The sequence below is a fragment of the Artemia sp. Qi Xiang Cuo genome, chromosome 20 (genome assembly GCF_049724085.1).
Source record: "Artemia sp. Qi Xiang Cuo chromosome 20, ASM4972408v1, whole genome shotgun sequence".
Classification (NCBI taxonomy): domain Eukaryota; kingdom Metazoa; phylum Arthropoda; class Branchiopoda; order Anostraca; family Artemiidae; genus Artemia; species Artemia sp. Qi Xiang Cuo.
Window position 1 is genome coordinate 23,617,052 of NC_142813.1, and position 26,794 is coordinate 23,643,845.

A 26,794-nucleotide genomic window follows, 5' to 3' on the forward strand; every position below is an offset into this window, starting at 1 on the left:
GGAAATACTTGGTGTGAGAGGGGGGTTAGTTGCCCTCCAATCACTTTCGACTATTACACCTTAAATGCAAGGCCGTATCTAGAGGGGGGGGGGCGGGTCCGGTCCACCCCCCCCCCCCATCCCCGAAATTTTTGACCGAGTCGAAAATAAGTAGAAAATTAGTAAAACCTAGGTAAAAATCAGTATAATTAGTCGAAAACTGAGTCAAAAATTAGTAAACCCCCCCCGACAAAAAATCCTGGATCCGCCCTTGCTTAAATGCCCCCAGGGCATAACTTACAACCCTTGCCCTGAGGGCTGTGGGGAGGGGGAGGGTTTCATCGTCAAAGACTTAATTTCCAGAACTTTTAACTACATTGAACAAAATGGCTATTTCAAAATTTGGATTGGATGTGTTTGGGGAAATGGTGGGCGCTCGTCTTTTACCACTTGCTTCTTTCTGCTGTAATTTGTTATTTTCTCCTTTTTTTCACAAATATAAATAAAAATAGTTCGTTAGCGTCGTATATTTAGCGTGATATGTCTAACAATGATAAATCTACAATTATACCTGTTAAAAACGCCATCAATGTATCGGGAGTGAGCTTGGTATACATCGTCCAATGTTTCAATTGAATTCCAGTCTTTTTTCAGACTACTCCAGCCAACTTCTACGGCTTGGCACTGAAAGTAACGACGAATCGCATTTAGCACATGACTAGCTTCCTTGATGCAAGACGAAACAACCGCCAAACTCCGGGAATCTTCAGCCGATCTTCCTAAAATCATGATAAATAACATAAATCACATATCAATATCCAAAAACCAAAATCGCTGTCAAAAATCCATCATCTTCTACCATCTTTTCAAATGAGAAAACATTCTGCGCAAGGGAAAAATTAAAACCCCGACTAGCTGAAAAAACTGATCCTCATCCAAAAAATGGTCCTTAGTAACAGTGAAAGAACCAGAAATTAAAATTCAAATTATTCGTTCCACCGCAAGACCTATAGAAAAGGAGAAAAGTCCTAAGAAAAGGAGTCAAAATATAAGAAAGGTCGGTACTTGTATGATATACACCCTACCTAAACTTCTTCTAATATGTTTCTCTGTAACTCAATCCTAAAAAAATATACCAAAGTAAGATAATACTTTAGAAACAAATTTGAGCTATATATTTGTACATTAGGGGGGGGGGGGGTAAAGTATATCAGGTCTGCATGCCTAATGTGTTAGGTACAATTATTTTGCATATTATGCAGTAAGAATGTTTTCTTACTTCACACTGTCCCAATACTTTACCCCCCCCTTATGTGCAAATATATAGCCCAAATTATATATTTTTCAACAATTCTGTCAATTCTCTTTGTCTTGTATCACACTAAGCTGAAAGAAACTAACGAAAAAAATGGTTCTATAATGAGTCAAAAGGTTCTACTTAGATAAAGAATATTAGGTAGGGCTTATATCACACAAGTATCAAAAAGTCCCTAAGATCTTCGGATTTCAGACGGAGGAGGGGGAAGGAGTTTCGGGCTATAAGCCTACCTTACCTCTTGATATTCGTTTGACGGGGCACTTACCACTGTCTGGATTTTGCACCATTTACCACTGAACTCCATACTTAAATCTCTACAGGTATACCCTCTTTTTTGGCTAGAATAACTTGTTATGATCAGAGACTACGAAATATGGTAAAACAAGATTAATATATCTCAGATATTATATCTTAATTGTTTCCGCCATCATAACCAATAATGTTAACGGATAAGCTCCAATTTATTTAGCAATGAGAGAACTGTAAAAGTTTAGGAAGGAGGCATGTGTGCTACCATTTCTCTACTTCAGACAAAACGCGCAAAATTGAGTAATAGACTATACAATGTTACAAACCAGTAAAGTTTGTAAAAGTAGATGGCAGCACTTTTAGACCCGTGCAGCACTGTGTTTTGGATCTCAAGATTTTCGCAAGATTTTTCAAGACAAACTTGAATTATGCTATATATGAGGAGAATGATGTCCCTTTCCTTAACCATCTGCTTGTTACGCTAGAGTTAATATTTTCATCTCAATGAATTCTATAATGCAAAAAAAATGCAATAAAACTTCAAATTCATTATCACTGTTTCGAGAACAAAAGGCCTTTATATTTGCATTTGCTTGAAACAATTAAATTTTAGTTTTTTAAGCAATTTGATCTTTGAAAGGCAACCTGTTAGTAGAATATTTGGAATTATAAGTTGGTTATATTTTTGCACTCAAAAATTAAAGAAAAATAGTAGGAAGAACTAAGAAAGCAGTTGTAAAGCCAGTGAATTTCAAAGAAGAAAAAGTCTGTATAATCGTCCTCAGCGCTAATAAAGACGAAATATAGCAATTCCAACAGCAAAAATTTAAAAACAATGTGGATACAAGGTATAATAAAACATGCAGACATACAAACCAAATTAATAATAGAGTAACAAGTGACCAATCCTGAATATAACAAATTAAACCAAAACTCAAATTGTACAATAGAGTTGCACTGGTCAAAACCAGAATGTGCCTTCAAATCCCGAACATTGCTTGAATTTGCAAGGAGGACGGCTTGCTGATAATACGGGATAGACAATCACCCAATATTTTGTCATATGAATTTCATTTATTCTAGATCCATTCTTAATTCTCCTTGTTAAGTTTTAGTTCTTTTAGTTGCATTCTAAAATGTTTTCACGACGAAAACATTAGTAAAGCACTGGTATGAAGAGTGTGCAGTTATGGGGGAGGGTGACAGCCCCCTTACATTCAAGATAAATTCTGCTCGTTTTAAGTTACAGTGTTGCTCTTTACTTTCAGTTGAAACAAATTGTCTTTTTTTATATAATTTTAGAAAATGGAGAACACCTTCAAAATGCGCTGCAATTTTAATGATATAAAAAAAAAGAAAAAAAAATACTCACCACGGTCAAACAGATTCGACTTGTTCCAGAACCCTAGAGCATTTCAGCCCTCTAAATATATATTTGTTTTAAGAGTGACTAGATACAACTCAAAATCGTAGATTATTGGGAGAGGACTCATTCGAGCCAAAATTGTGCGTTTTAGTCTCTTTATTAAGTAATAAACGAGATTACACACTGGTAAGGTATTGTGTTCGACGACTGCGTGCAGAAAAACAACAATTTCAGCACAGATGTGGCCAAATGCTATTGAGCAGAAATCCTAAGATAGTCAATCAGTGTAAAACTTTTAATAAAAACTTTCAGATTCTGAAATACGATGGTAGGATAACATATTCTGCCCTTAAACATATACGATCCCATATAACATTTCAGATTACCACAAAATGTGAATGAATAGGCCCATTTAAGTCAAAAAGGGAAGATTACATTCATACATTTATCTATGCAGAGGGAAGAAGGGTAAAGGCGTCCTTACAGTTGAGGGAGCAACACCCAATATTAAAGATTTTAAGTGTTTATGTTTACATGTTAACCATAAGAGGATGGGAGAGGGGGTTTGGGACCTTCATAAAAAATAAGTATCTGAGACATGACTGTAATTTACCAGTATCGTGAAAAATTAGAAAATTATGACCTGGAAATTAACTTTTTTGTACATAAGGCTAAGAAGAATTGAATTAAGCCTATTAATGAAGTAACCATTGCTAAAATTGAATTATTATGGCTTACTGCAATGGCTGAACAACCCCTGAAAACCTTTTTATCCTAAAATTCAATTAAATCTGCTTAAAACGAAAAGTTTTGCTTTTACCTCTAATTGACTTGCATCACAAAATGAAACAATTTCCAAATAACATATTCCACCTAATGATCTACTTACTAACGACACTTAATGAGAACATAGGTCATCGTGTCCAAGCTACGGCAGCTGGGATTGAGCCCTTGGCAACTCATTTCTAGGCGAAGATCAATCCACTGTACCAACAGAGGACATATATTTTATCTTATTTGCTTAACCGTTTGTATTTGAAAAGACATCAAACTGGTTTAGAAGAATCTTACTGTTTCCAAACCCCAAGTTCGCTTGACTAAAAACATAAAATACGCCAAACAGAGAACCAGCGTTTGAGACAACCAGAAGAAAAACAGAGCTACAGTACTTAGTATTTAGAAAAAAGCAACTCCTTCCAATTTTTTTTCTTATCTTTTGCAGTCGGAAGCCGTATTTTTCAAAGTTGATATTAATCTGCTTTGAGTTGAGAACGCCTGACATAAATGGTCACTAAGTGGGTTTTCCATTAAGCCCCTGGAACCCACAAGCCTAACAATTGATTTGGGAACTCAGATTTAAGGCTTCAATTCTTTGTAAAGAAATGAATCTGAATATTATACCTTTCTCTAGAATTTTTACTTTTAATCTAGCACACCAGGGTGCTAAAAATTCATAGTCTAATATGCAAATAAAGCCCCGTGAATAACGCATAAATCGTTGCCATAAGTTATTAGAACCTCTATCCATACCCTATATTGAAAAGAGAGTGCCTTTAACCACTGTATGCGATTAATTAAAAAAACTTTCCGAAAAAGAGGTTTTTCAAAGAAAAGTAAAGGCCATTTTAAACTAAAGATCAGCGGATACAAATACCTATTAAAATTCAAACTCAAAACGACAAGAAATTACTATTAAAGAAAAATGAAACCCAAAACGAACAGAAATTAAATAAACAATCATAGCAAAATAACATACAACAAGTCAAGGAGGCACACTTGTGCCTCTATAAAGAGGCGACCCACCACAATGTTAAGCGATTTCAGGTCCTAGAGGTCGCAGAGAGACGGCGGTAATCGCATTTTGTAGCCCAAGCTCAAACTAACAAACTTGCAAAATTTCATCCTCCTCCGACTTTATCTTCATGGGGTAAACTGGGCAGGAAGTTTTGACCCTCCCACCACAGCTCCCCTTAAAAGTTGTCAGATAGTGCTGATATTTAGATGTTAAGCTGTCCTAGGGCCCGGGAGTTTATCCTCGAAATTTCAGCTCAATCCGATCACTCCTTCCAAAAAAACAAATATAGCCACTTCAAAAAACCAAATATAGCCACTTAAAATTCATCATCATTTCTTTTTTTTCTTAGCCACGCCTACAGGCCACAGTTGGCAACTGATCCGGTTGAATGAGGACTCATTCGAAGCAGAATTCGACCTGTTAGGGCCTTTTGATATTTTCAGACCGAAAAAATTATCCCCCGAATTTACATTTACGAAAAACCTTAGTTTTTTTCAAATAATAAAGATAAACAGGTTAGACATGCTTTGTTATGAAAATATATGAGCGTCAATTTTCATAAAAAAGCATGTCTAACATGTTTATGTGTATTATTTGAAAAAAAACTACGTTTTCTAAAGAGTTAAAGAGGCTGAGTTACAAGGTCAACCCTTAAAACGTACAGGGATTAGGAGGCACAGTTGGGGGGGCTGTTAAAGAGGCTGAGTCACAAGTTCGAACCTTAAAACGTACAGGGATTAGGAGGCACCCTGTACGACGTGATTTGAGTATTCAGGAATTAAAAGCCTTAACACAAGAATGTTCAAGAGCGGGGGTTTGGGGGGCGGCAGCCCCCATACTTTAACTCCTGACACGATCAGCCAACAGTTAGTCAAGCAATAATAAGTAATAAACTGTACAAAAACGTGCAGAAATTATTTGAAAAAAAACTACGTTTTCTAAAGAGTTAAAGAGGCTGAGTTACAAGGTCGAACCTTAAAACGTACAGGGATTAGGAGGCACAGTTGAGGGCTGCCGCCCCCAAACCCCGCTTTCGCAGCCTTTAAATAAAAAAAAAGTTTTTTAAACTGAAAGTAAGGAGCGACATTAAATCTTAAAACGAACAGAAATTATTCCGTATATGAAAGAGGCTGTGCCCTCCTCAACGCCTCGCTCTTTACGCTAAAGTTTGACTTTCTCACAACTCTTTTTTTAAACAATAAAAACTTTAGCGTAAAGAGCGAGGCGTTGAGGAGGGCGCAGCCTCTTTCATATACGGAATAATTTCTGTTCGTTTTAAGATTTAATGTCGTTCCTTACTTTCAGTTTAAAAAACTTTTTTTTTATTTAAAGGCTGCCAAAAGCGGGGGTTTGGGGGCGGCAGCCCCCCAACTGTGCCTCCTAATCCCTGTACGTTTTAAGGTTCGACCTTGTAACTCAGCCTCTTTAACTCTTTAGAAAACGTAGTTTTTTTCAAATAATAATAATATAAATGAATAAGTAAATCTGAAAGCGAGGAATGTTTAAATTCAATAAATCAAGCTTAAAACGAAAAAAAAATGCTATTGAAGCATAAATGAAACCCAAACGAACAGAAATTAAATAAACAATCAATGCAAACAAACATCCGATAGATACTAATGTAAATGAATAAATCAATCTTAAAACGAGTGAAACTTGAATTAAATATGGAAAATCAAGCTTGAAACAAACAAAAATCACTACAAACAAGAGTTTGAGTATCGCCCCCTTCTCTCACTGTGAAATTCTAAAACTTGCTGCGGTTAAAACTCTTAAACTTCATTGGCGCTTTACTGAAAACGAAATTTATTACAAATATATTCTTTGGTACTTAATATTGAAAATAAGCATTAAAATTCCAGTAAAATTTAAACGGATGAGCTTTCAGCAATTAATATCATTATACATCAAATATTCAGCTTAATTTATTAGTTCTTTCTAAAATTGTTCAAGACGAATATAGTTTCACTACAAACAAGAGTTTGGATACAGCCCCTTTCCTTAGCTGTAAAAACCTGAAGCCTGCTGCGTCATTGGCGCTTCACTGAAAACGAATTGTATTACAAATATTTTTTTCCACTTCTTACAGCCTTGAAAAGAAAAATTAAATTACAGTGAAATAAAATTTTGAACTATTGATGTTTCAATAATTAATATTATTATATATTAAATATTCAGTTTGATTTTATTTATACTTTCCAAGACTGTTCAAGACACATATACGCAGTATGTTTTAGACTTTTAAAGCGAGAGAAGGAGGCGATACCCAAACCCAAACTCTTGTTTCCAGTGATTTTTGTTCGTTTCAAGCTTGATTTGCATCTTTAATTCAAGTTTCACTCGTTTTAAGATTTATTTATTCATTTACATTAGTATCTATTGTATGTTTGTTTGCATTGATTGTTAGTTTAATTTTTGTTTGTTTTTGGGTTTCATTTATACTTCAATAGCAAAATATTGTTTTTACACTTTAAGCTTGATTTGCATATTAAATTTAATTATTACTCGCTTTAAGATTTATTTATTCATTTATATTATTACTTGTTGAATGTTTTTTGCTATGATTGTTTATTTAATTACTGTTCGTTTTGGGTTTCATTTATTCTTATTTCTAGTCGTTTTGAGTTTGAATTTTAACGGGTATTTGTATCTGCTGATCTTAAGTTTAAAATAGCCTTTACTTTTCTTTGAAAAAATTTCTTTTTCGGAATGTTTTTTTTTAATTAATTTTTGTGTGTTTTTGATGGCAAAAAGTTTCAAATTTTCAAAAGTTCCTTATTTCAAATTAAATTTTTTTTTCAAAATCAAATGTTCATCAAAGTATCAAAACTAATATCAAAGTAAAAAAATGGGTTTGTGTCAACCTCGGAGTTTTTATTATCTGATATTTGAACTATTTTTAACAAATTGGTTATTTCAAAATTTTTATCAGGTATATTTGGGAAACATTGGCGTGGGGGGCATAATTGCCCATTGATCACTTTGGACTCTTTAAAAAGGAACCATAACTTTCCGTTTTCAATCAAATGATCCCTCTCTGAAGTTTATACGAGCGTCCCTTTCATGAGAACCATATACGCCCCCAGGACAACACTTACAACGCCTACCCCTCAGGCCCTGGGGGGGGGGTGTCGAAACCAAAGTTTTTGTTATCTAATTTTTGAACTATTTAAAAAAAATGGCTATCTCAAAATTTTTAGCCGATGGGTTTGAGGAAAAAAGGGCGTAGGGAAAGGGGGCTTGTTGCTCTCCGATCTCTTGACTCTTTAAAAAGTGAACTAGAACTTTCAATTTCCAATCAAATGAGCCCTCTATGAAGCTTATACGAGCATCTCTTTCATAGGAACCATACATGCCCTCATTGTATAAATTAGAATGCCTGCCCCCAGGCCATGAGGGGTTGCGTCGACACCGGAATTGTTCTTATCCGACCTTTGAACTATTTTTGACAAAATGGCTATCTCATAATTTTCATCGGATGGGTTTGGAAAAAGGGCGTGGGGGGGTAGTGGCCCTACGATCTCTTTAGACTCTTAAAAAGGGAACTAGAACTTTCAATTTCCATTCAAATGAACCCTCTCTGAAGTTTATACGAGCATCCCTTCCATAAGAACCATATATGCCCCAAGGGCATAACTTGCAACGCCTGCCTCCGCGCTCTGGGGGGTTGTGTTGACACCGGAGTTTTTTTTCATTTGACCTTTAAACTATTTTTAATAAAATGCCTATCTCAAAATTTTTATCCGATACATTTGGAGGAAAAGGGGCGTGGGTGGGTGTAGTTGCCCTCTGATATCTTTTGACTCTTAAAAACTAACCTAGAACTTTCAATTTCCAATCAAATGAGCCCTCTCTGAAGTTCATACGAGCATTTCTTCCTTAACAGCTATATATGCCCCCAGGCATCACACGTATATATATATATATATATATATATATATATATATATATATATATATATATATATATATATATATATATATATATATATATATATATATATATATATATATATATATATATATATATATATATATATATATATATATATATATATATATATATATATATATATATATATATATATATATATATATATATATATATATATATATATATATATATATATATATATATATATATATATATATATATATATATATATATATATATATATATATATATATATATATATATATATATATATATACGCGCGCGCGCGCGCGCGCGCGCGCGCGCGCGCGTATATATATATATATATATATATATATATATATATATATATATATATATATATATATATATATATATATATGTATGTATTATTATTATTATTGTGTATTGGAAAACCCGTCATACAAAAAAGGAAAAGACGGAGCAATAAGCAAAACAACAAAAAAAAGCAATAAACATAAACTTAGGAGTTATACATGTGGTTTGTAGTGACGAACGCTGGAGCTAAGATCTAAATCAGCACTTAGAACAAATTGCACAAACCGAGAAAGAAAAACACAATTATACACTGCTCTGTAGGTACGCGACATGTTTCTTTTCTTTTTTTTAGGATCCTAAATACTGAACAAACATAAATAATTTGAACATCATTGCATCAAGCCGTAATTGGTAAAAAAAAAAAAAAAAAAAAAAAAAACAAGCAAACACTAATTACACTAAGCGCGAAAACAAACACTTAAAAAAAAAAAAAAAAAAAAAAAAAAAAAAAAAAAAAAATACATCTTAACTAATAGGTTAATACTGACGACCAGGGATGATTCAACTTCATTAAACGGGAATTATAAGCACGAATTTGCTTTTCCACGGCTATAATGGGGTCAGCAATGCTGAATTTTCTAATCAGATAAGAATTGCGCGTCCAAGGGGGAAAACGTAAAAGATATTTTGCGAACCGGAAGGAAACTGAACGAATTTTTGACTAGTCATAATTTGTGAGCATTTTCCAAAACGGCGATATGTACAAATAATGCGGTAGAGCGACAGAGTTAAAAAGTTTTGATAGAAGATGGCGGTTGAACTGTAACTTATTAGACACAAAAGAAGCATATGATAACCCAACTTTACGCTCAATGTGAGTAATTAGTAATTGTCGCGTGTGCATTACTGACAAACCAATGAGAAGACCGAGGAAGGTGGTATGATCTACTGGCTTAAGTCTACCATTTCCGAGAGGAATATCCCTAGGTGACGCTTGCTTCCAATTGAAGAATACAACTTCGGACTTTTCAGCATTGAACTGAAGACCTAGTTTCGCATACTCAGATTGTAGCGTTGCGAAAGTCTCGCTTATGCACTGGATAGTGCGGCTCACATTCAGAATGTCGTCTGCATAACATACGAGAGATAAATCAAGACCGGCAAAGATGAATGATGTGGGGACAGCTGACTGTGCATCAAGAACTCCATTATTGAAGAGGAAAGGGGACGAAACAGCACCTTGATGGGTTGCTCTTTCACCATTGACAAACATATTAGGGGTTGATGCGTAGACTTGAGAGCCGTCAACTTTAGCTAATGGGTGAAGTATCAGGCGAACCTTAAGACGATAATACATGTCTCGAAGGGCTCTGATATATGAAGGGCTCACTCCACATTTTGCTGCATGGAGTAGCATAGCGGCGTGAATGAGAGAATCGAACGTTTTACGAACATCAGGCCCAGCTAACACGAGAGTTTCAGCTGACGCATTAGCATTGATCAATGCCTTCGCGACAACTGACAAAGCGAGGGCACAACCGAGACCTGGTTGGAATCCAAATTGGTAAGGTGAAACATAGCATTTTGCGTTCAGTTGGTCAATGAACAGAAGTTCAAAAAGCTTGCAGAAGGTAGTGGCCACTGTTATAGGGCGGAAGGACGAGCACTGGGTTGCGAGTTTACCTTTCTTTGGAATTGGAGTGAGATCTCCGATTGAGAAAGAAGACGGTACAACTCCTTGGGTAACAATCATCTGCATCAAAAGAGCAATATGGTTTACCAGCAGCTCGCTTCCATGCAGAATGTGAAGAGCGCTTATTTTATCGATGCCAGAAGATTTCTTACGCTTTAGGCGTTGGATTGCTCGCAGTACAGAATCAGCTGAAACAACAAAATTGTCGGTTGGACACCTAGACAGAAATTTATCAAGCTTATCTTCATATTCGGACTGTAGAACGGCATCTGGTGGGGAGAATTCAGCAGAAAAGTATGAATTCCATTCGGAATCAGGAATAACTTGAGCAGATAGGTGGGCCCTAGGAGGATCTCTTGATACATTTCTCCAGAAGGAAGGTTGGGACAGAGAAGCTTGCTGGGATGTCTCTTCAACTATCTGGTTCATGTGGATACATAGTTCTCTTGCAAACTTTTTTTTGGTAGAAAGACGAATGTTAGAAACCCAGCCAGAGCGAGGACGGTCGCACTGGAGCCACAAATGGTACCAAAGTTTGGATTTTCTCCAAGCTTCAACTAGCCTAAGATTACTGGACCAGTGCTTTGTGACACCCTGATTCATACGTTTAAGAGGTATACTGAATTTTTCTATCCATTGCAGAACGCGATAAATTTGTGCAAGATAGATATCTAGCAACACCCGTATTTCATTTGCATCAACTTGGGGATTATTCTTGAGCAGCTGGAACGGAACATGAATTCTATGAAGGACAGAATTAGTTACTGCAGCAAAAAGGTCATCTTGGATATTTTCCCAGTCCCTGTAAAATTGGGCGTGGGGCTGAAGGGGTTGTGTAGTGGGAGTAGACTGAGCAGAGGAACAATAAATAGATGCAGATATTGGAAGGTGGTCTGATAGTTGGAAATCAGTAACGACGTGAATAGGGGACACTTGGAGATTTATAGAAGAAACTGCATGGTCAAGGTTCGATACGTGACTTAAATGGTGTGTGTAAGTGTAATCAAGATATTTAGGGAATATCCTAAGCCAATCGTCAAAAATACCAGACAAAATAGAAGTACGCAATAACGAGGTGTCAGTTAAATTACAGTTAAAAACTCCTTTAATAATACAACACTTACCTAAAAGGCGAATCTTTGAAAGGCAAGACCCTAATTTCTCACGCGCAGAAGTAAATAAAAATTCCGATCGGTCATTGCGATAATCTGTTGGGAGATAGACGTTTACATTAACATACTCTTTTACACGGACAGCAAGAAAAGAAACACATGAATCAACAATACTCGACCGGCACGAGGTCCTAACAGGCATCGCAATACCAACCGAGGGCCGGCCACTAGAAGCGGATCGTTTAGCAGGCATCGAATAGCTAGTAAAATTATTGTCAATTTTCAGAAGACCTAAACTAAGACTCGTCAAAAAATGTTCTAGCAAGCACAATACGTCAAAACTCGAAAGCAAACCATTGATCACAGGAATTTTGACTAAGAGCCCGCCATTAATATTCCACGAGAGTACAGCTTGCGTAGCAGTAGACACATCCATGTCATACCATGGGCTTTGCTAGTTGACTGTTGTTATTAGGACACTTTACACTGTAACAAGTATTGCCGGTAACTTTAAATTCTAGACAGAACATGTTTTCCGAACATGGAGAGGCAATGTTTGAGGTGTGATCGCATGATCCACAGCGAGAGCAGAGGGCCCGATTAGAGCACTGCGAGGCCAGATGCCCAGTCTTATGACATGAGAAACAACGCTTTGGGAGATATACAAATGCTTGTGCAGAAATTGTTTAAACTGAGGAGATTCACCTAATCACCTTAGGTGGTTGGCTTTTGTTTTGATTCCAATAGATTCCCAATCATCACGAATCCAAGTGTCATTATAGCTTCATTTTTAGTTGGTAAGATTTGATACACAGAAAGCTGATTTTGTCAACCTTTAGACGCCGGAAGTGAAGTGTCTGTTTATGAAAATAGGAGACTGCTTGTCTGTCTCTGAGACAGACAAGCAAAAATTTTAAATTGTCATGTTTACGATAATTTTTTTTACCTGAATTCAAGGAAAATAAAAAAAAAGTCTTGTTTACTATAAGCCATGACTTTTTACTAGTTTTTACTAGATTTCGGGAAATTTACTAGACCCTCTAAATTTACTAGATTTTTTTTTTACTAGATCTAGTAAAATCGTATTGACAGTGGCAACCCTGGCTGTGAAAACACATACAAATCTGAGAGCAAGTAGTAACAAATTTAAATCAGAATGGCAGTTCTTCCTGACAATTCCGAGCTCTCAAGCTTTTTAGATCCATTGGACAAAATTAATAGTTGAAGGCAAAACATCCTTGGTATTTGAAGTTTTTACGTCAAAGTTAGCATCGATGCTTCCAAGTTTCTTAAGGATTTGGTGCCACATATACAATAACTCGTAAGTCCTAATTATAGTATAGAACGAACTATTAATTGTGGTTACGGTGGTAGATACAACCTAGTAAAAGACGAACACGTCCCATAGTAGCAAAGGATATTATATAGATAATGATGCAACACATTCTTATCTTTAGATAAGATAGTATAACACGAATTGTTTTTAATTATTTTCCTTAAGAAATCACCATAGGTAAAAATATCCCATACCAGTAATCGAACACGGGCCAACTGGGTGAGAGCTGTCTATCCTAACTATTAGACCATATAGGAAATATTAAATACTGATTAATAAAGTTTATGTTAACTGATTAATAAAGTTTATGTTAAAGAACAAACTATAGCCAATAGTAACTTCGAAGTTACTAAATCAGGGTACTAAAACATCATAGAGAGCTGTTTAATCCGGGTTGCAGCGGTAGTTTTACATAAGGGATCGATTAATTATGCATTCTATTCCAAACATGAAAAAGCCATAGACTTTTTCTTGTTTGTGTCAGAAAAAGGACCGTAATTTTATTACTGAAGACTTAAGATTTATAAGCAAAATTAAATTTATAAACAATATATTGGCTCCATAGTTCACCCAAAAACGGGCCCAAAACTTTTTATTCGATCAGCTAGGATCCGTAAGCTTATTTTCAGCCTTGGTACTTGACTTTTAATGTTTTTTTATCATTCCAGACAAACAGATTAAAAGACCTGGGATGCACAGGAAAGAGGACCTTATATTTTGTTTCTCCACTCAGCTTAAAATGACACTCAAAAGTTTATTAAGTCTCTATGCAGAAAATAAATTTAAAATTAATTCTGGTTGAACATGTTTATGATACCCAAAAATGGACAGGGAGTTTTTTTCATTTCTCATAGGTTTATAATTTACAGGACATTTAGACATAGCCAGGAAGACTTCAATAAAAACTGAAACATTTACAAGATGGATTGAATTTCAAGTGGTCTGAAAAATTTCCAGCCTAACACAAATACAAGTGGCTCGGGGCTAAGTCTGGTGGTAAAGAAGTTCAAACTATTATTCGTAAATTTTCGCGACGGAAATCGCTGAGGCGTGAGACGGAGCGCTGTCTTGATGAAACAGATGTTTTCTGCAAATGCGGTAGTTTTGCTATAATTTTTACCTTCAGCTTGTCAAGTAATAATGCGTAATATGCTCCTGTAATGGTTTTTGATTTTTTTTTTGAGTCGACTTCCTCATTGTGTTCCATTGTTTAGACAGTATTTTAGTTTCAGGCGGATAATGGCGCATCGAAGTTTCATATAAAGTAATTAGGCGGCGCCAAAACTCGGATTTATTGCACCTAAACTGCACCAACAGAGCGTTGGACTGTTTCGGTATAATTTTCTAGTACCGTTTGGGGAACTATAGAGATGTTACCGACCTTTGCTGCAGTTTTATGACGTCCCAAACGTTCATCGTCTACTAAGCTCTTACGGCGACGTTTAAATTCAGCTGCTCCGAATTTAAATATGATAAAAGATGGAGCAGAGTCTCCATACACCGAATCCAACTTATCTTTGATTTAAGTAGGCGTATTATCTTTCAAAAACAAATTTTTCATGACAGGTCCATACTCGATTTTATCCATTTTCACGAAAATACAAACATCATATAACTCAATAGACTGTCAAAAAAGAACTGCGCATCCAAAGAGGCTGTAATTTTGGTGAGTACCCGTTAAAAGATACACAGCTACATCCGTTGACTTTGTTTGACGAGGGTCATCTTCACGTTGGGGTTGGGAACTTTTTAGATGACTCTATATGACACCTGAGAGTAGGCCAACAAATTCTGTTTTCTCAGATTGGCTTAGGCTTACAGAGCGCATAGACAAAGACAACGGTACCTTAATGAAGAAAAAGGTTATGGGGAAAAATGTTTTATTAATCATAACACCCAAAATAAGGCCAGATTTCTTTTGTCGTCGATCGGCTAGGGACTTACTTAGCATGTGTAGTAGGACAAACAAGCCTCATGGGAAACACATGTTTTGAAAAAATAAAATGGATTTGTCTATCTAAGAAACCCCAAAAAGCATTTTCCAATTGACATAAAAATTTCAGAAAAAAACCGGGGCCCTTACCGAGAACAATAAATTAAAATGAATAACGATTCTTAGCAATTTTTCTATGCTGATCTGATTTAAATTTAAGGCCATTCAGAAACCGCAATTAAGATTCCAGGACTAAGGAAGCCTCAATTAAGACAAAATATTAAGGAAACCAATCTGGCTGGATTGGTTCATGACATACATTTTGCCATTTTAAGACATCAAAATTGATATTGATACTGAATTTATAAAGAAACATAATTTTAATTTATTATAATTTACATCTAACTCCCTAATTAAAAAACCTACGTTTCTGCTGGCGTGCAGCAGAAAAACTAAACATTTTTTAAACACATCAACAAACAACATAAAAAATTACTAAAAATACACCAAACTCCTTCGCATCATCACTTCCAAATTAGACATATACCTAACATAAATAAATGATGTTGATATTTTTTATTTTTTTCAATGTTCTGATAAGTAAAAAACAAATTGTTCAAAATACGTATCGTTTTCGATAAACGCAATGACACTCAATCCGTTCACAGGGAGGGGGATGGGGGGAGGGTGGCACTAATCATACCTTTTAACCTAAATTAGCATTGTGAAATTATTTTTTGTAGCATTATTGTTAATATTATGACAGATAAAAAGCTACTGCCCGAAATACAGATTGTATTCAACAAAGTGCAAGTAACATTCTGGTATTTAGAAGATTTAGTGGGCTGTAACCATACTCATGTTTGTGGTTAGAAACCATTACAATAGGCCATGATAATGCTCGATCATTTCATACTATTATATGATGTTTGAATTGTCTGACACCAACTGAACTAATTCAGGAAGACTTTAACGTTGACTTACCATACTTGAAAATCTTCCAGAGTCCTGTATCCATTGATGCCGACTTTGTTCGCAAGTCAAAAAGAAGCCGATTCACTTTCGAGTATTTTTCAAGTACTTTATTCGTAACAATCAAATCTATTGGCCAAGGGGCCTTGTATCCAAGTCGAAAGGAATTATCGCCTAAAATTAATTAATATAACCTAAAAGAGAAATGCATTAAACCGTCGCAAACACATATTTTCGCGTTGCCCATGCTAATTACATTTTTCGTACTCTCCACTTGTTTACTACCAGATTAATAAGACAAAAAATTATTTACATTTCCATTTTTAGCGTTGTCTAACAATTCGGTGACATCGTTTATTGTTACTATTATTTATTGTGGTATTCTGTCATACCTCCTTCTTTTTTGTTAGGCATCAAACGTCAAAACTAAATATATTTTTATAAAGGCAAGTGGAAAAGTTCTTTAACAGATTTACTTTAAGGTCATGTGTTCATATTATTGTTGCAACAGTAGCTGCAACCTAGTAAAAAGCGAATCACAGCCCATAGTAACCAAAAGTTAAAAAACGGTGAAAACTAGTGAAAAAAATTACCATCTGACACCGACTCAAGACTGGTAACTATTATTTCGGTTCGTCTTAAAAGCAACAGTTTATTGCGAAAAGAAATTTATCATGATTTCAAAAAAAACCTCAAGCCCCTCGAAAATGACGTAAGATCAAAATGAAAAGTTTACCATTGGAATCTGCATAGTCGAAAACCTTGTATAGGGATATTACAGTCCCCCTCCTTGAACAATAAGGAAAATCACTTTTTTATATCTGTAGCAGTAATCTGTCTCCTTTTTTTTTCTTTTTTTTATAACAGGCCTAACGGGCTATCAGAACATCATAGAGAGATGCTTAATGGCTCATTCAAAAGTTATTTCTCATATCTACGTGCTTTTGTATAAATTCCGTCATCTGAAAGTGCCATATGGCACCAAAATGGCACTTTTTAAGCCATTTCCCAAGGGGTGGCACTAGCAGGCTACCAGAACATCGTAGACACATCTTTTATAGCTCATATAAAAGATATTGCTCATATATCTTTCATATAAATTCCACCATGAGCGAGTTCAAAATGGCACTAAAAACAGAACTTTTGGTGTCGTGTCTCAAGTGGAAAAGCTGGGGCTATTGGTCTAGCACAACTTATAAGAGTGATGTTTAATAATCCATTTGAAAGGTGTTGCTCTTATATACGTGCTTTTTTTTCAATTCTACCATCCGCAAGTGCGACATAGCACTGAAAACAACACTTTTGGTGCCCCTTCTTAAGTAGAAAAGCTCTGAAGTACAAAACAGGTACTATCGTAATAGTTATATTCTAGAACCCGTAACTGGAGGTTCACAAGAACCCCCCCCCCCGTACAATCCCCTCCCAGTCCCCTTATTAAGCTTCATAAATTATTTGCTCATCAGTACGCTACTGGAGCACTAGCAAGTTACTACGCTATCTTGTATTGATGTTAAAGGAGTCGATTATAAGGCATTGCTTGCACTCGCTATGATTTTGTAAACTCCACCGTCTTTTAAGCTTCACAGATTTTAATGTCAACTAGTCTTTGAGGATAATTTGCAATTTACTCTTTGTCATGGTTGAAGCATTAGCTGCAACCTAGTAAATAGCGAACCACAGCGCATAGTAACTAAAAGTTAAAAAATGTTAAAACGGTCGTTTTTTCTTCTTTGTTCCAGGCCTAGCGGGTTACAAGACCATCATAGAGAGATTCTTATTCAAAAGCTATTTCTCATATGTACGTGGTTTATATAAATTCCACCGTGTGCAAGTGCCATATGGCACGAAAAAAAGGCACTTTTTATGCCGTTTCTCGAGGGCTGGGGCTAGTGGGCTACCAGAACATCTTACATAAATTTTTGATAGCTCATATAGAAAATATTGCTCATATTTACGTTCTTCCTACAAATTTCACCATCTGCAAGTTTCAAATAGCACTAAAAACGGCACTTTTGGTGCCATGTCTCAAGTGGAAAAGCTAGGGCTAGTGGGCTACCAGAACTTTTTAGAATGATGTCTAAAGTGCTCATTTGAAAACTTTTGCTCATATCTACGTGTTTTTTATCGATAATACCACTCATAAGCGATATATAGCGTTGTAAACAACATTTTTGGTGCCATTTCTTAAGTGGAAAATCATGAAATCATAAAAAGGTACTATTGTAATAATTATGGGCCAAAATCCTTAACTGGGGGTTTGCAAGAACACCTCCTGAACATTCTTCATCCAGTCTCCCTTAATAAGCTATGCAATTAAAGTCCTAAAAACATCAATATATTAAATTATATTATTAGATGCGTGGTTCTGTCTTTACAGCGCTGGACTTTAAATTAGATTATCAAGCGTTCGATTCCAGCTTTGATTTTTTTTTTTCAATCATGGTTTGTCTCTTCTTATGATTACTTTTTAGATAATCCACTATTTTTGTAAACGTGATGTACTCATTTTTTAAGCCATATCCCGGGAAGGCTGATTTACAACCTATTACTCATATCTACATGCTTTTTTTATCAATTTTACCATCCAAAAGTACCATATAGCACTAAAAACGACCCTTTTGGTACCACTTCTTAAGTGGAAAAGTTTGGAAACATAAAACGGTACCATTGCAATAATTATGGTCCAAAGCCCTTAACTGGAGGTTTATAAGAACCTCTCACATATAATCCCCCTCCAGACTCTCTTAGTAACTTTCATAAATCGCCTACTCATCTTAAAAGTAAAAGATTATTGCGAAAACTAGTTAACTAAAACTAAAACTATTCAATTAAAAACCTACTAAAAATTAAGCTTGATTGAACAACAGTTTTGAATTGAACCTTCAAACTTCACTCTGCGATGAAGCCTGCGAGCTAGTTCCAACGGTGGTAATTGAGGGGAAGGGACGTCCTTGCTCCCTTAGTTTTTGCTCTTGCCTAGGTTTTGAAAAACACCTTTTTTGGTCAATTCATCGGAAAAGGCACTTGTTTCATTTAAAAAATGGATGAAACAACCGAAAGTGCACTTTATGGGAATGTGTTATCAAGTCAAATGAGCCCGCTTTTAAATGAGCCCTTAAACAACTCTCTTTTGTTACCATAGCCTTCTAATTTCTGCTAGTCAGTAGGTGATTTATAAAGCCCTGTCTTCTTTATGGCTTTTTCAGGTGAAGTCGCCGAGTAAAAACAGCTATTTGCTCATCGAAAAACAAAAGTTCCTGAAAAACATGTATTGTTTCGTGAAGATGGATAATGAACTTTATGTTGTAGACTGAAAGTTTTCCGTAGCTGTCAAGGCTGTTTGCAGAATTTTCTAGAGGTGTCTTATCTCCCCTAGATCGGTGATGATTGGAAACTATATTAAAAATAATTTTTCAATTGAAACTAAGGAGTGACATTAAAACTTAAAACGAACATACATTATTCCTTATAAATAAAAAAGATCATGGCAGCGTTGTTTCTACATTAGATTTTAATCAAAAACGAACAAACATTAATTTAAAAAAACAAGTTTTTCCAATGGAAGTAAAGAGCGAAGTTGAAACTTAAAACAAACAAAAATGGTTAATTCACAGCCTATCTAATACATGTCAATAAAATTAGTACGAATAAACCAACTAATTATGTTTCCCTATGTTTTAGGATTATAGAAAACTAGCGCTTTATTGAAAACACAAAATAATATAGGGAGTTTTGGTACAATAAAAGCAAACCAATTAAGGACACTTTTTACAGAATAAAAATATAATCAATCCCTTTTAAGATAATGCAACAATCCATTTTAGGATTGTTGCTTTATTTATTTATTTATTTTTACGCTTAATTTGGTATCACTTCTGCACAATAGCTCAGTTCAATGACTGGCTCTCGTTTTGGTTCTGAAAAGGACATGTCATGATCAGTTTGTGCACAAGTTGAACTAAAGCCATCTTAATAGCATTAGGGCTATAGACTAGCTTTAGATTTTGTATCATAGCTTGGAATACACTGTTATATAGAAAGAAATAATCGGATTTCCAGAGTTCATATTATGTATTATTTAATCTTCATTTTATGTAATACTAAAGCATATTTCTTACAATTTAAAACTGCATATTAATCACTATTGGTATTATAGCTGGCGAGACCAAAATGCTACCTGATAAATCATTCCAATATTTCTGTATGCTGTTCAATTGCTTCGCGGTTATTAAAAAAATATTTATTTTTACGCTTATGGTTTTAAGATAATTCAGTTACCTGACTGGTTAATGTTACCTGTCAAAAGCTAGGAACTTGAGTTGCCTGACATACGAAAAAGCGGGGAAACACCCCTAAAAATGCAAGTGATCTTGATGAAAATCACACTATTAGATTTAGCACATAAAAGAATCCTACTGTAGGGGCTTCAAGATCCTATCTACAAATAAAAACTAAGTTCAAGGGACCCAATGTGCGTTTTGGCATAGAGAAGTAAATTTTATATTTATTTATTTCTGTTTATATTAATAAAAGCCAACTGAACCTAATATATAAATCTAGGATCCGTGTTTGGACTATTTTTCTCTCAATGGTGATCGTATCAAATCGATAGTTCTAGAAGATCGAGATGGGCCTCATTCACCCGCAAATTAAAAGTTCTAGTGCCCTTTTGAAGTGATTAAAAAGACTGTGTCAAAGGAAAGTGACATTTACTGCCATTTTGTGGCACGAAACGACAATTTCGCCCAAAATTGTACTATATTGCTATTGGTGCAAAATTCTGAGAGTCAATCGATTTAAAGTATAAAAAAAAACTATACGCTGAGCTTCCCAGTTGAAGAGGAAGAAATGCCGTATGATGGCACATTTGTTCCTGAAAAGTTGCGTAGTCCATACAAGATAAATAATTAACACGGATATATATCTTAAAAATAGATTAAACTAAGCTATTTCATTTGATTTTCATGAAGTTATGTTTGATTATGCGTAATTGTGCATCAGCTATTATGAAAGGGAGGAGGCATGTGCCTAAAAGAGCCCATTTCAATACGCAAATTGCCCAATTCTCCATAAGCCTTCAGATCAATATAGAAAGGGGTAAAAATTGATTTCTCATTTCCCTTTATTTAGACTAAGCCTGAATAAAAGTGCTGCAGGATGCTGATACATCCTTTCTTATAGCAAAAAAATCTTGTGGCATTTTTTTTCAAGCTTCATTTAACTAAATTGGTTTGATTCATGTTTCATGAAATAATATACAAGGATGAATAAGTACGCGTCAGCTATTACAGAGAAGGGACAGTAGCTCATTTTACAGGGGGGGGGGGAAATGCCTCAAAGAGTGAATTTCAATGCCCAAATATACTACTTCTAATGGAGCCTTTAGATAAATATAGAATAACTTTTGGGGAATGGAATTCGAGGAAAATGACATCTAATGCCTCTTTATTCACAGAAATATAGAAATATATTTTGTCTGTGTCTTTATTTGTGCTAGAAGGGGAGGGGGGTAATGGTACATTTCTCATTGCAACAATCTTTTTCTATGTAGCATAAAACATTCACATTCCTACGGGCACAGTGGTGAAAAGGCACGGTAGAGGAATCATAGGCCCTACCAGAAAACTTCTTAGGGGGACGGCAAGTGCTAACAGGAGTACTGTTTTCAGCAATCTTAAATGGTAATATTTCTCTTTTCCTATTTATATACAATATTTCAGTGTATCTAAACGTACATAAACAATATTTTTAAACATCAGAGAGCCCTGTTGTAGAGGTCACTGCGGCTTCAGCCACGTAAAAGATGAAAGTCAAGCAGAATCTCCATCCATATGAACAATAATACCCATCTCCGTCAAACCAAAATTTGGTAGTAAAAGTTTAAAATTGTATTGACAACCTAACATTTTAATTCTTAAACTGAAAGCTGAAAAAGTGGGCAATAACACTTAATTTACAATTATTCATATGTACAATATAACAGCAAAAGATCAGTGGTTTCTGGGGCCATCGCCCCACTCCATACCTTGGTTAGACCTAAATATGATTTGAAAAACAATCAGAAATTAAATTAAAAAAGCTTAAAAGCTTTTTCAACCGAAAGTAAGGAGCAACATTAAAATGCAATACTACCAGAAACTATTCCGTACCTTAGAGAGGCTGCCCCTTCATCAACTACTCATTCTTTATGGCAAAGTTTGATTTTTTCTCTCAATTCTTTAAGAATGACAGCTGAACCACAAGGGCCGTTGAACTGGAATAATAAGCTTTTTTTAAGTACTAAGAGACTTTAGCGTAACAAGCGATAGATTCACCAGTGGACCGTCCCCCTCAGATACTGGATAATTCGTGTTCATTTTAAGCTACCTGCGAGCATTCATGCAGAGAGGTTTGTTTTGCCGAGTGAAATGAATGTGTATTAGCCAAATCCCATGCCAAAGTTAAACAGAGACGCTATACTAAACTAAAAGGATTAGCTATATTAAAAGGATTAAGGAAAGCTGTTGTTTTTTGTTGTTTTTTTTTTTTTTGAGAAGCGGCATTTTACAAAAGCGGGCCCTTGTTTTATTAAGAAAAGGCGCCCTTGCGTGCTTAAAGTTTCACTCTATGGCTTTTTAGCTTTACTGAATAGGCAAAGCGGTATTAATTGTTATCGATATGTCAGTGACAAAAGAACACATCGACCACCGTATGGACAAGCTGCAGCAGTTAATTTCGTAACTCCTGACAGAGAATAAAGTGATAAGAGCTGAAATTTAACTAAAAAAAACTGAACTGAGTCATGTTAAGACCACTGCTCTACGGTCGGAAATGTATGCTAGACGAAATAATATTCTAATACAAGGTATTGAGGCTATGGAAGGAAATGAAAACCTGCGAGATTCTGTGGTGACTTTCCTCCAGTCTAAACTCGGAATCACAACTGCCGACTAGCTACGTATGGGTACCATGTATCGTACTACTACGAAAACAGCTCCTTCCAAGTCAGGAGCCGGCCCGATTTTGCGGCGAACTACGCAAAAACAAAAACTCGCTGGGCCAATCTTTGTTAACACGGATCGCTCAATCATTATGAAGAAGTGTGGTAGGCAAAACAAGACTTGTTTTAGTGTGTCAATAGAACTACCAGCTGAGCTCAGTAGAAGAAAGGAATTGCTAGCGCTCGGTTACAAATTGAAAACATCGAAATCACCAGCTGAAAAGGTTGCAGTTCTCACTTCTGATTAGTAAAATGAATGGTTTTTCTTTCCTTCCTTTCATGTCTATCCCATGTTACTTACCCTCTTCTTTACCTTTTTACTTGCATTTATTTCTCTTTTTCAGATTAAAAAAATCAAGTTCATGCCATTGTCTATTTATTGCGCTTTGATGAGCTTATCTACGTTACGATTGTTCACTCGACCTACCGCCTGATCTCTGAATCACTGTATAAGTAAGTGATTATGTTTGATTTTGATTGTCCATCGAGAGCCAACGCTAATATTAAAATTGAAAATTTAGATACGTATAAAATTAGAAGAGTTGATTTTAATAAAATTATGAATAACCCGGTAGGACAAGATCCTAATAAAAATTACGGAGAAAATTTTGAAAAAAAAAATCATCGATAGCGTGTTTGGGGAGGAGCGGGGATTTATAAATTCCAGAGTCCGGTGGGGGGAGGTCCTTCCGATTGTGCATCTTAACGTACAGGGACTGAATTCTTCGTTTGATGATATTGAGTTGCTATTTATAATTGGCCGATGTGAAACATTTTTGAGCTATGAGAATCAGCTGTTTATGGATATTCTCTATGCTTTAGAACCAAAAGATGGCAAAAAATGGGGGACTCGGATTTTATATTGTGAATAATCTACCAGCTATCCGAAGAGATGATTTATGTACAAACATCGAACAGGTTTTTGAATCATTATTTTTAGAAATTAAAATTAATACTGGCGAAAAGGTAATACTCGGTGAAATAATAGATCTCCAAGTGGATCTATGAAGTTTTTTTTTTTTATTTTGGAAGAAGTTCTTTTGAAAATTTCATCTGAAAAATCAGAAATAATCCTAATGGGTGACTTCAACATTGACTTAAAGGATATGTCATCTAGTCAAACTTCCGATCTTTTGTAACTGGTAATTTCATTCGAACTAGTTACTTGCATAGATTTACCAACACGGATTTCAAATCAATCAGTAACTTCAATAGATAACGTTTTTCAACAATGCATTCCGTACAGAGTGAAGTGCTGATCTCCGATTTATCGAATCACTTTCCAATTCAACTCCTCCTTCCACTTCCCAGGATTTTTAAACGACAAATAATTCACGATAAACCCATATTTCGATATGCACCAGCAGAGGTTGACCCACTGAAGAAAACCCTGAATACTACTTTGTGGGATTTTGTACTATCTGAAGAAGTTAATTTAGGAAATTATGATAGGATATTTAATGAGTATTATTATAATGTCAAAACTAAGGTTTTGGAACATTGTCAAAAACCTCCAACTAGTCGGTCTAAAAGATCAACACCCATAGACAACATAGACAACATAGACAACAAGTGGAATTCTATCGTCAATAAAAAATAAGCAAAATCTCTGGAAAGCGAATAAGAAAAGACCAAGTAAGAGACATTTAAATTATACCAAAATATGTTAAAATCACTGACACACAAAGCTAAAGTTCCATATTTTACTAGGAGACTTGTTGATTATGGAAATAATGTTAAGAAGAAAAGGGACATCATAAAAGAGGCTACACGAAAATCAACAAAATCACTAGATTGCCCCAAATCCCTGAAAATAGATGATAAGTTGATTATAGATGAAGACCAAGTTCGACATCAGCTGACGAAATTTTTTGCTGAGGTAGGGAAAAAACGGCGGAAGGTGTGCCTCCTTCTTCTAAAGCTCGGTCATGGAAACAGTTTCTTGGTCCTCCGTGCTCTAAACCAATGGTTCTCCAGCCAGTCACAGAGCAGGAATTAGAGAAAATTATTTTATTCCTCAAAAATTCATCTGCCGGTTTCGACAAAATTCCTGCTAAAGTCATTAAGTTCATTCTTCCATAAATTATAGAGTCACAGTGTCATTTGCTTAATACGTCATTCCAATTAGGAGTTTTCCCCCAGCGACTCAAGTTGGCATGAGGGACATCTCTTTTTAAAAGAGGTGAACGTGAGGATCCAGGAAATTACAGGCCAGTCTCTCTCCTATCCATCTTTTCTAAAATATTTGAAAAACCAATGCTGAAGCGACTAATGAGTTATCTCGACGCTAAACAGTTTTTCCATAAGCATCAATTTGGATTTCGTGCAAAACATTCAACGGAACATGCGTGCAATATGTTTCTGCAGTTCATACGGCAGTCATTGGACTCTGGTCTCATACCAGCAGCCATTTTCCTTGATGTGAGGAAAGCTTTCGACAGTCTGACCCATGAAATCCTTATCGATAAGCTGTCTCATCACGAAGTTCGTGGGGAACAACTGTCATGGTTTTCTTCAAACCTCACTAGCCATTCTATCGCTGCTGAAGCTTCAGATGACCAAGTTCCAGTTACTTGCGGAGTGCCCCAAGGCTCAATTCTTGAGCCTTCACTATTCCTCATTTACGTCAATGACCTCTATCGGCTTTTTACTACCACAACACCAAATCTCTGCTGTGAATTATGTCATAAATATAATTCCCGAATCACACCAATAACTGCATCCAATAAACATGAAGAATTAACCACATTCGCTGATGACAGTACGCTAGGTGCATCGGCTACAGATGAAGAATCCCTTATACTAAAGTCACAAATGATGACTGAGAAAGTTTATCATTGGTTTGGTAGTATTCGTTTAGCTATGAATGTGAAAAAGTCATACCTACATATTTTTTCCCGTATAGGTAAGAGCTGACCTACAGTAATGGAACTTCCTGCTTTAAGAGGTCCTATATGCCACCCACCTAACCGATATGTGTGATTCCTTGGACTTCTTTTAGATGACAATCTAACATTCAAGCAGCATATTCAGATGATAAGAGTCAAGGTTTCAAGAGGACTGAATGTAAGAGGGCTATGAATGTAAAAAAGTCATACCTACTTATTTTTTCCCGTATAGGTAAGAGCTGACCTCTAGTAATGGAGCTTCCTACTTTAAGAGGTCCTATATGCCGCCCACTTGACCGATATGTGTGATTTCTTGGACTTCTTCTGGATGAAAATCTAACATTCAAGCAGCATATTCAGACGATAAGAGTCAAGGTTTCAAGAGGACTGAAGATTATAAGAAAACTAAACAAATTTTTACTTTTCTATTCTCTGTTTTTATACTTCTCTCTTATGTATCCTTATCTATATTATTGCTCTTCTGCTTGGATGTCTACTTTTTCATCTCTACTTTCCGCCATCCGTAATCTCCAGCTGAAAGCATCAAAAGTCATCCAGTCTACCACTTATGCTCCTGTCCACCTCTTAAAGCTGAAGGATATCTATACACTTTCGCTGTGTTCAATGGCATTCCTTTATTTCCACGGAGATCTCCCAGCTTGTTTTTCTGGCATGTTTCGACGATTGAGTTAAGTCAATCCATATACAGCTTGAAATCAGGGGGATATACTGGTTCCTTCCACTCTACCAGTGCGTTCAGACTTTGGTCTTCTCGTTGCTGTGGGGCATGCCTGGAACTCTATTCATGTTGGGGTTCGGAATTCCCGTACTCTTGGTTCCTTTAAAAACACCTAAGAAGTTTTTGTTGAAGAAGAATAGTTATTTGAAAAATTTTCTAAATACTGTAGTTTTAAATTGTTTTTTTATTGGTTTGATTTAGCGTTGGTTCTTTATGTCGATGA

The 26,794-nt window shown here is 35.6% G+C and overlaps 1 protein-coding gene across 4 annotated transcripts in view; it reads right to left on the reverse strand.

Annotated features, from left to right (window-relative positions):
• LOC148940025 (uncharacterized) overlaps window positions 1–26,794 on the reverse strand; it is a 143,292-nt gene that overhangs the window by 51,022 nt on the left and 65,476 nt on the right. For all 4 annotated transcript variants that reach the window (XR_016143489.1, XM_089106509.1, XM_089106510.1 and 1 more), the window contains exons 11-12: window positions 15,978–16,139; window positions 551–758 (exon numbers count right to left, since the gene is read on the reverse strand). Coding sequence is in view for 3 of the 4 variants with exons in the window: in XM_089106509.1 (XP_088962635.1) it covers window positions 551–758; window positions 15,978–16,139 (370 nt within the window). In the remaining variant the exon portion in view is untranslated. The remainder of the gene's footprint in view (window positions 1–550; window positions 759–15,977; window positions 16,140–26,794) is intronic.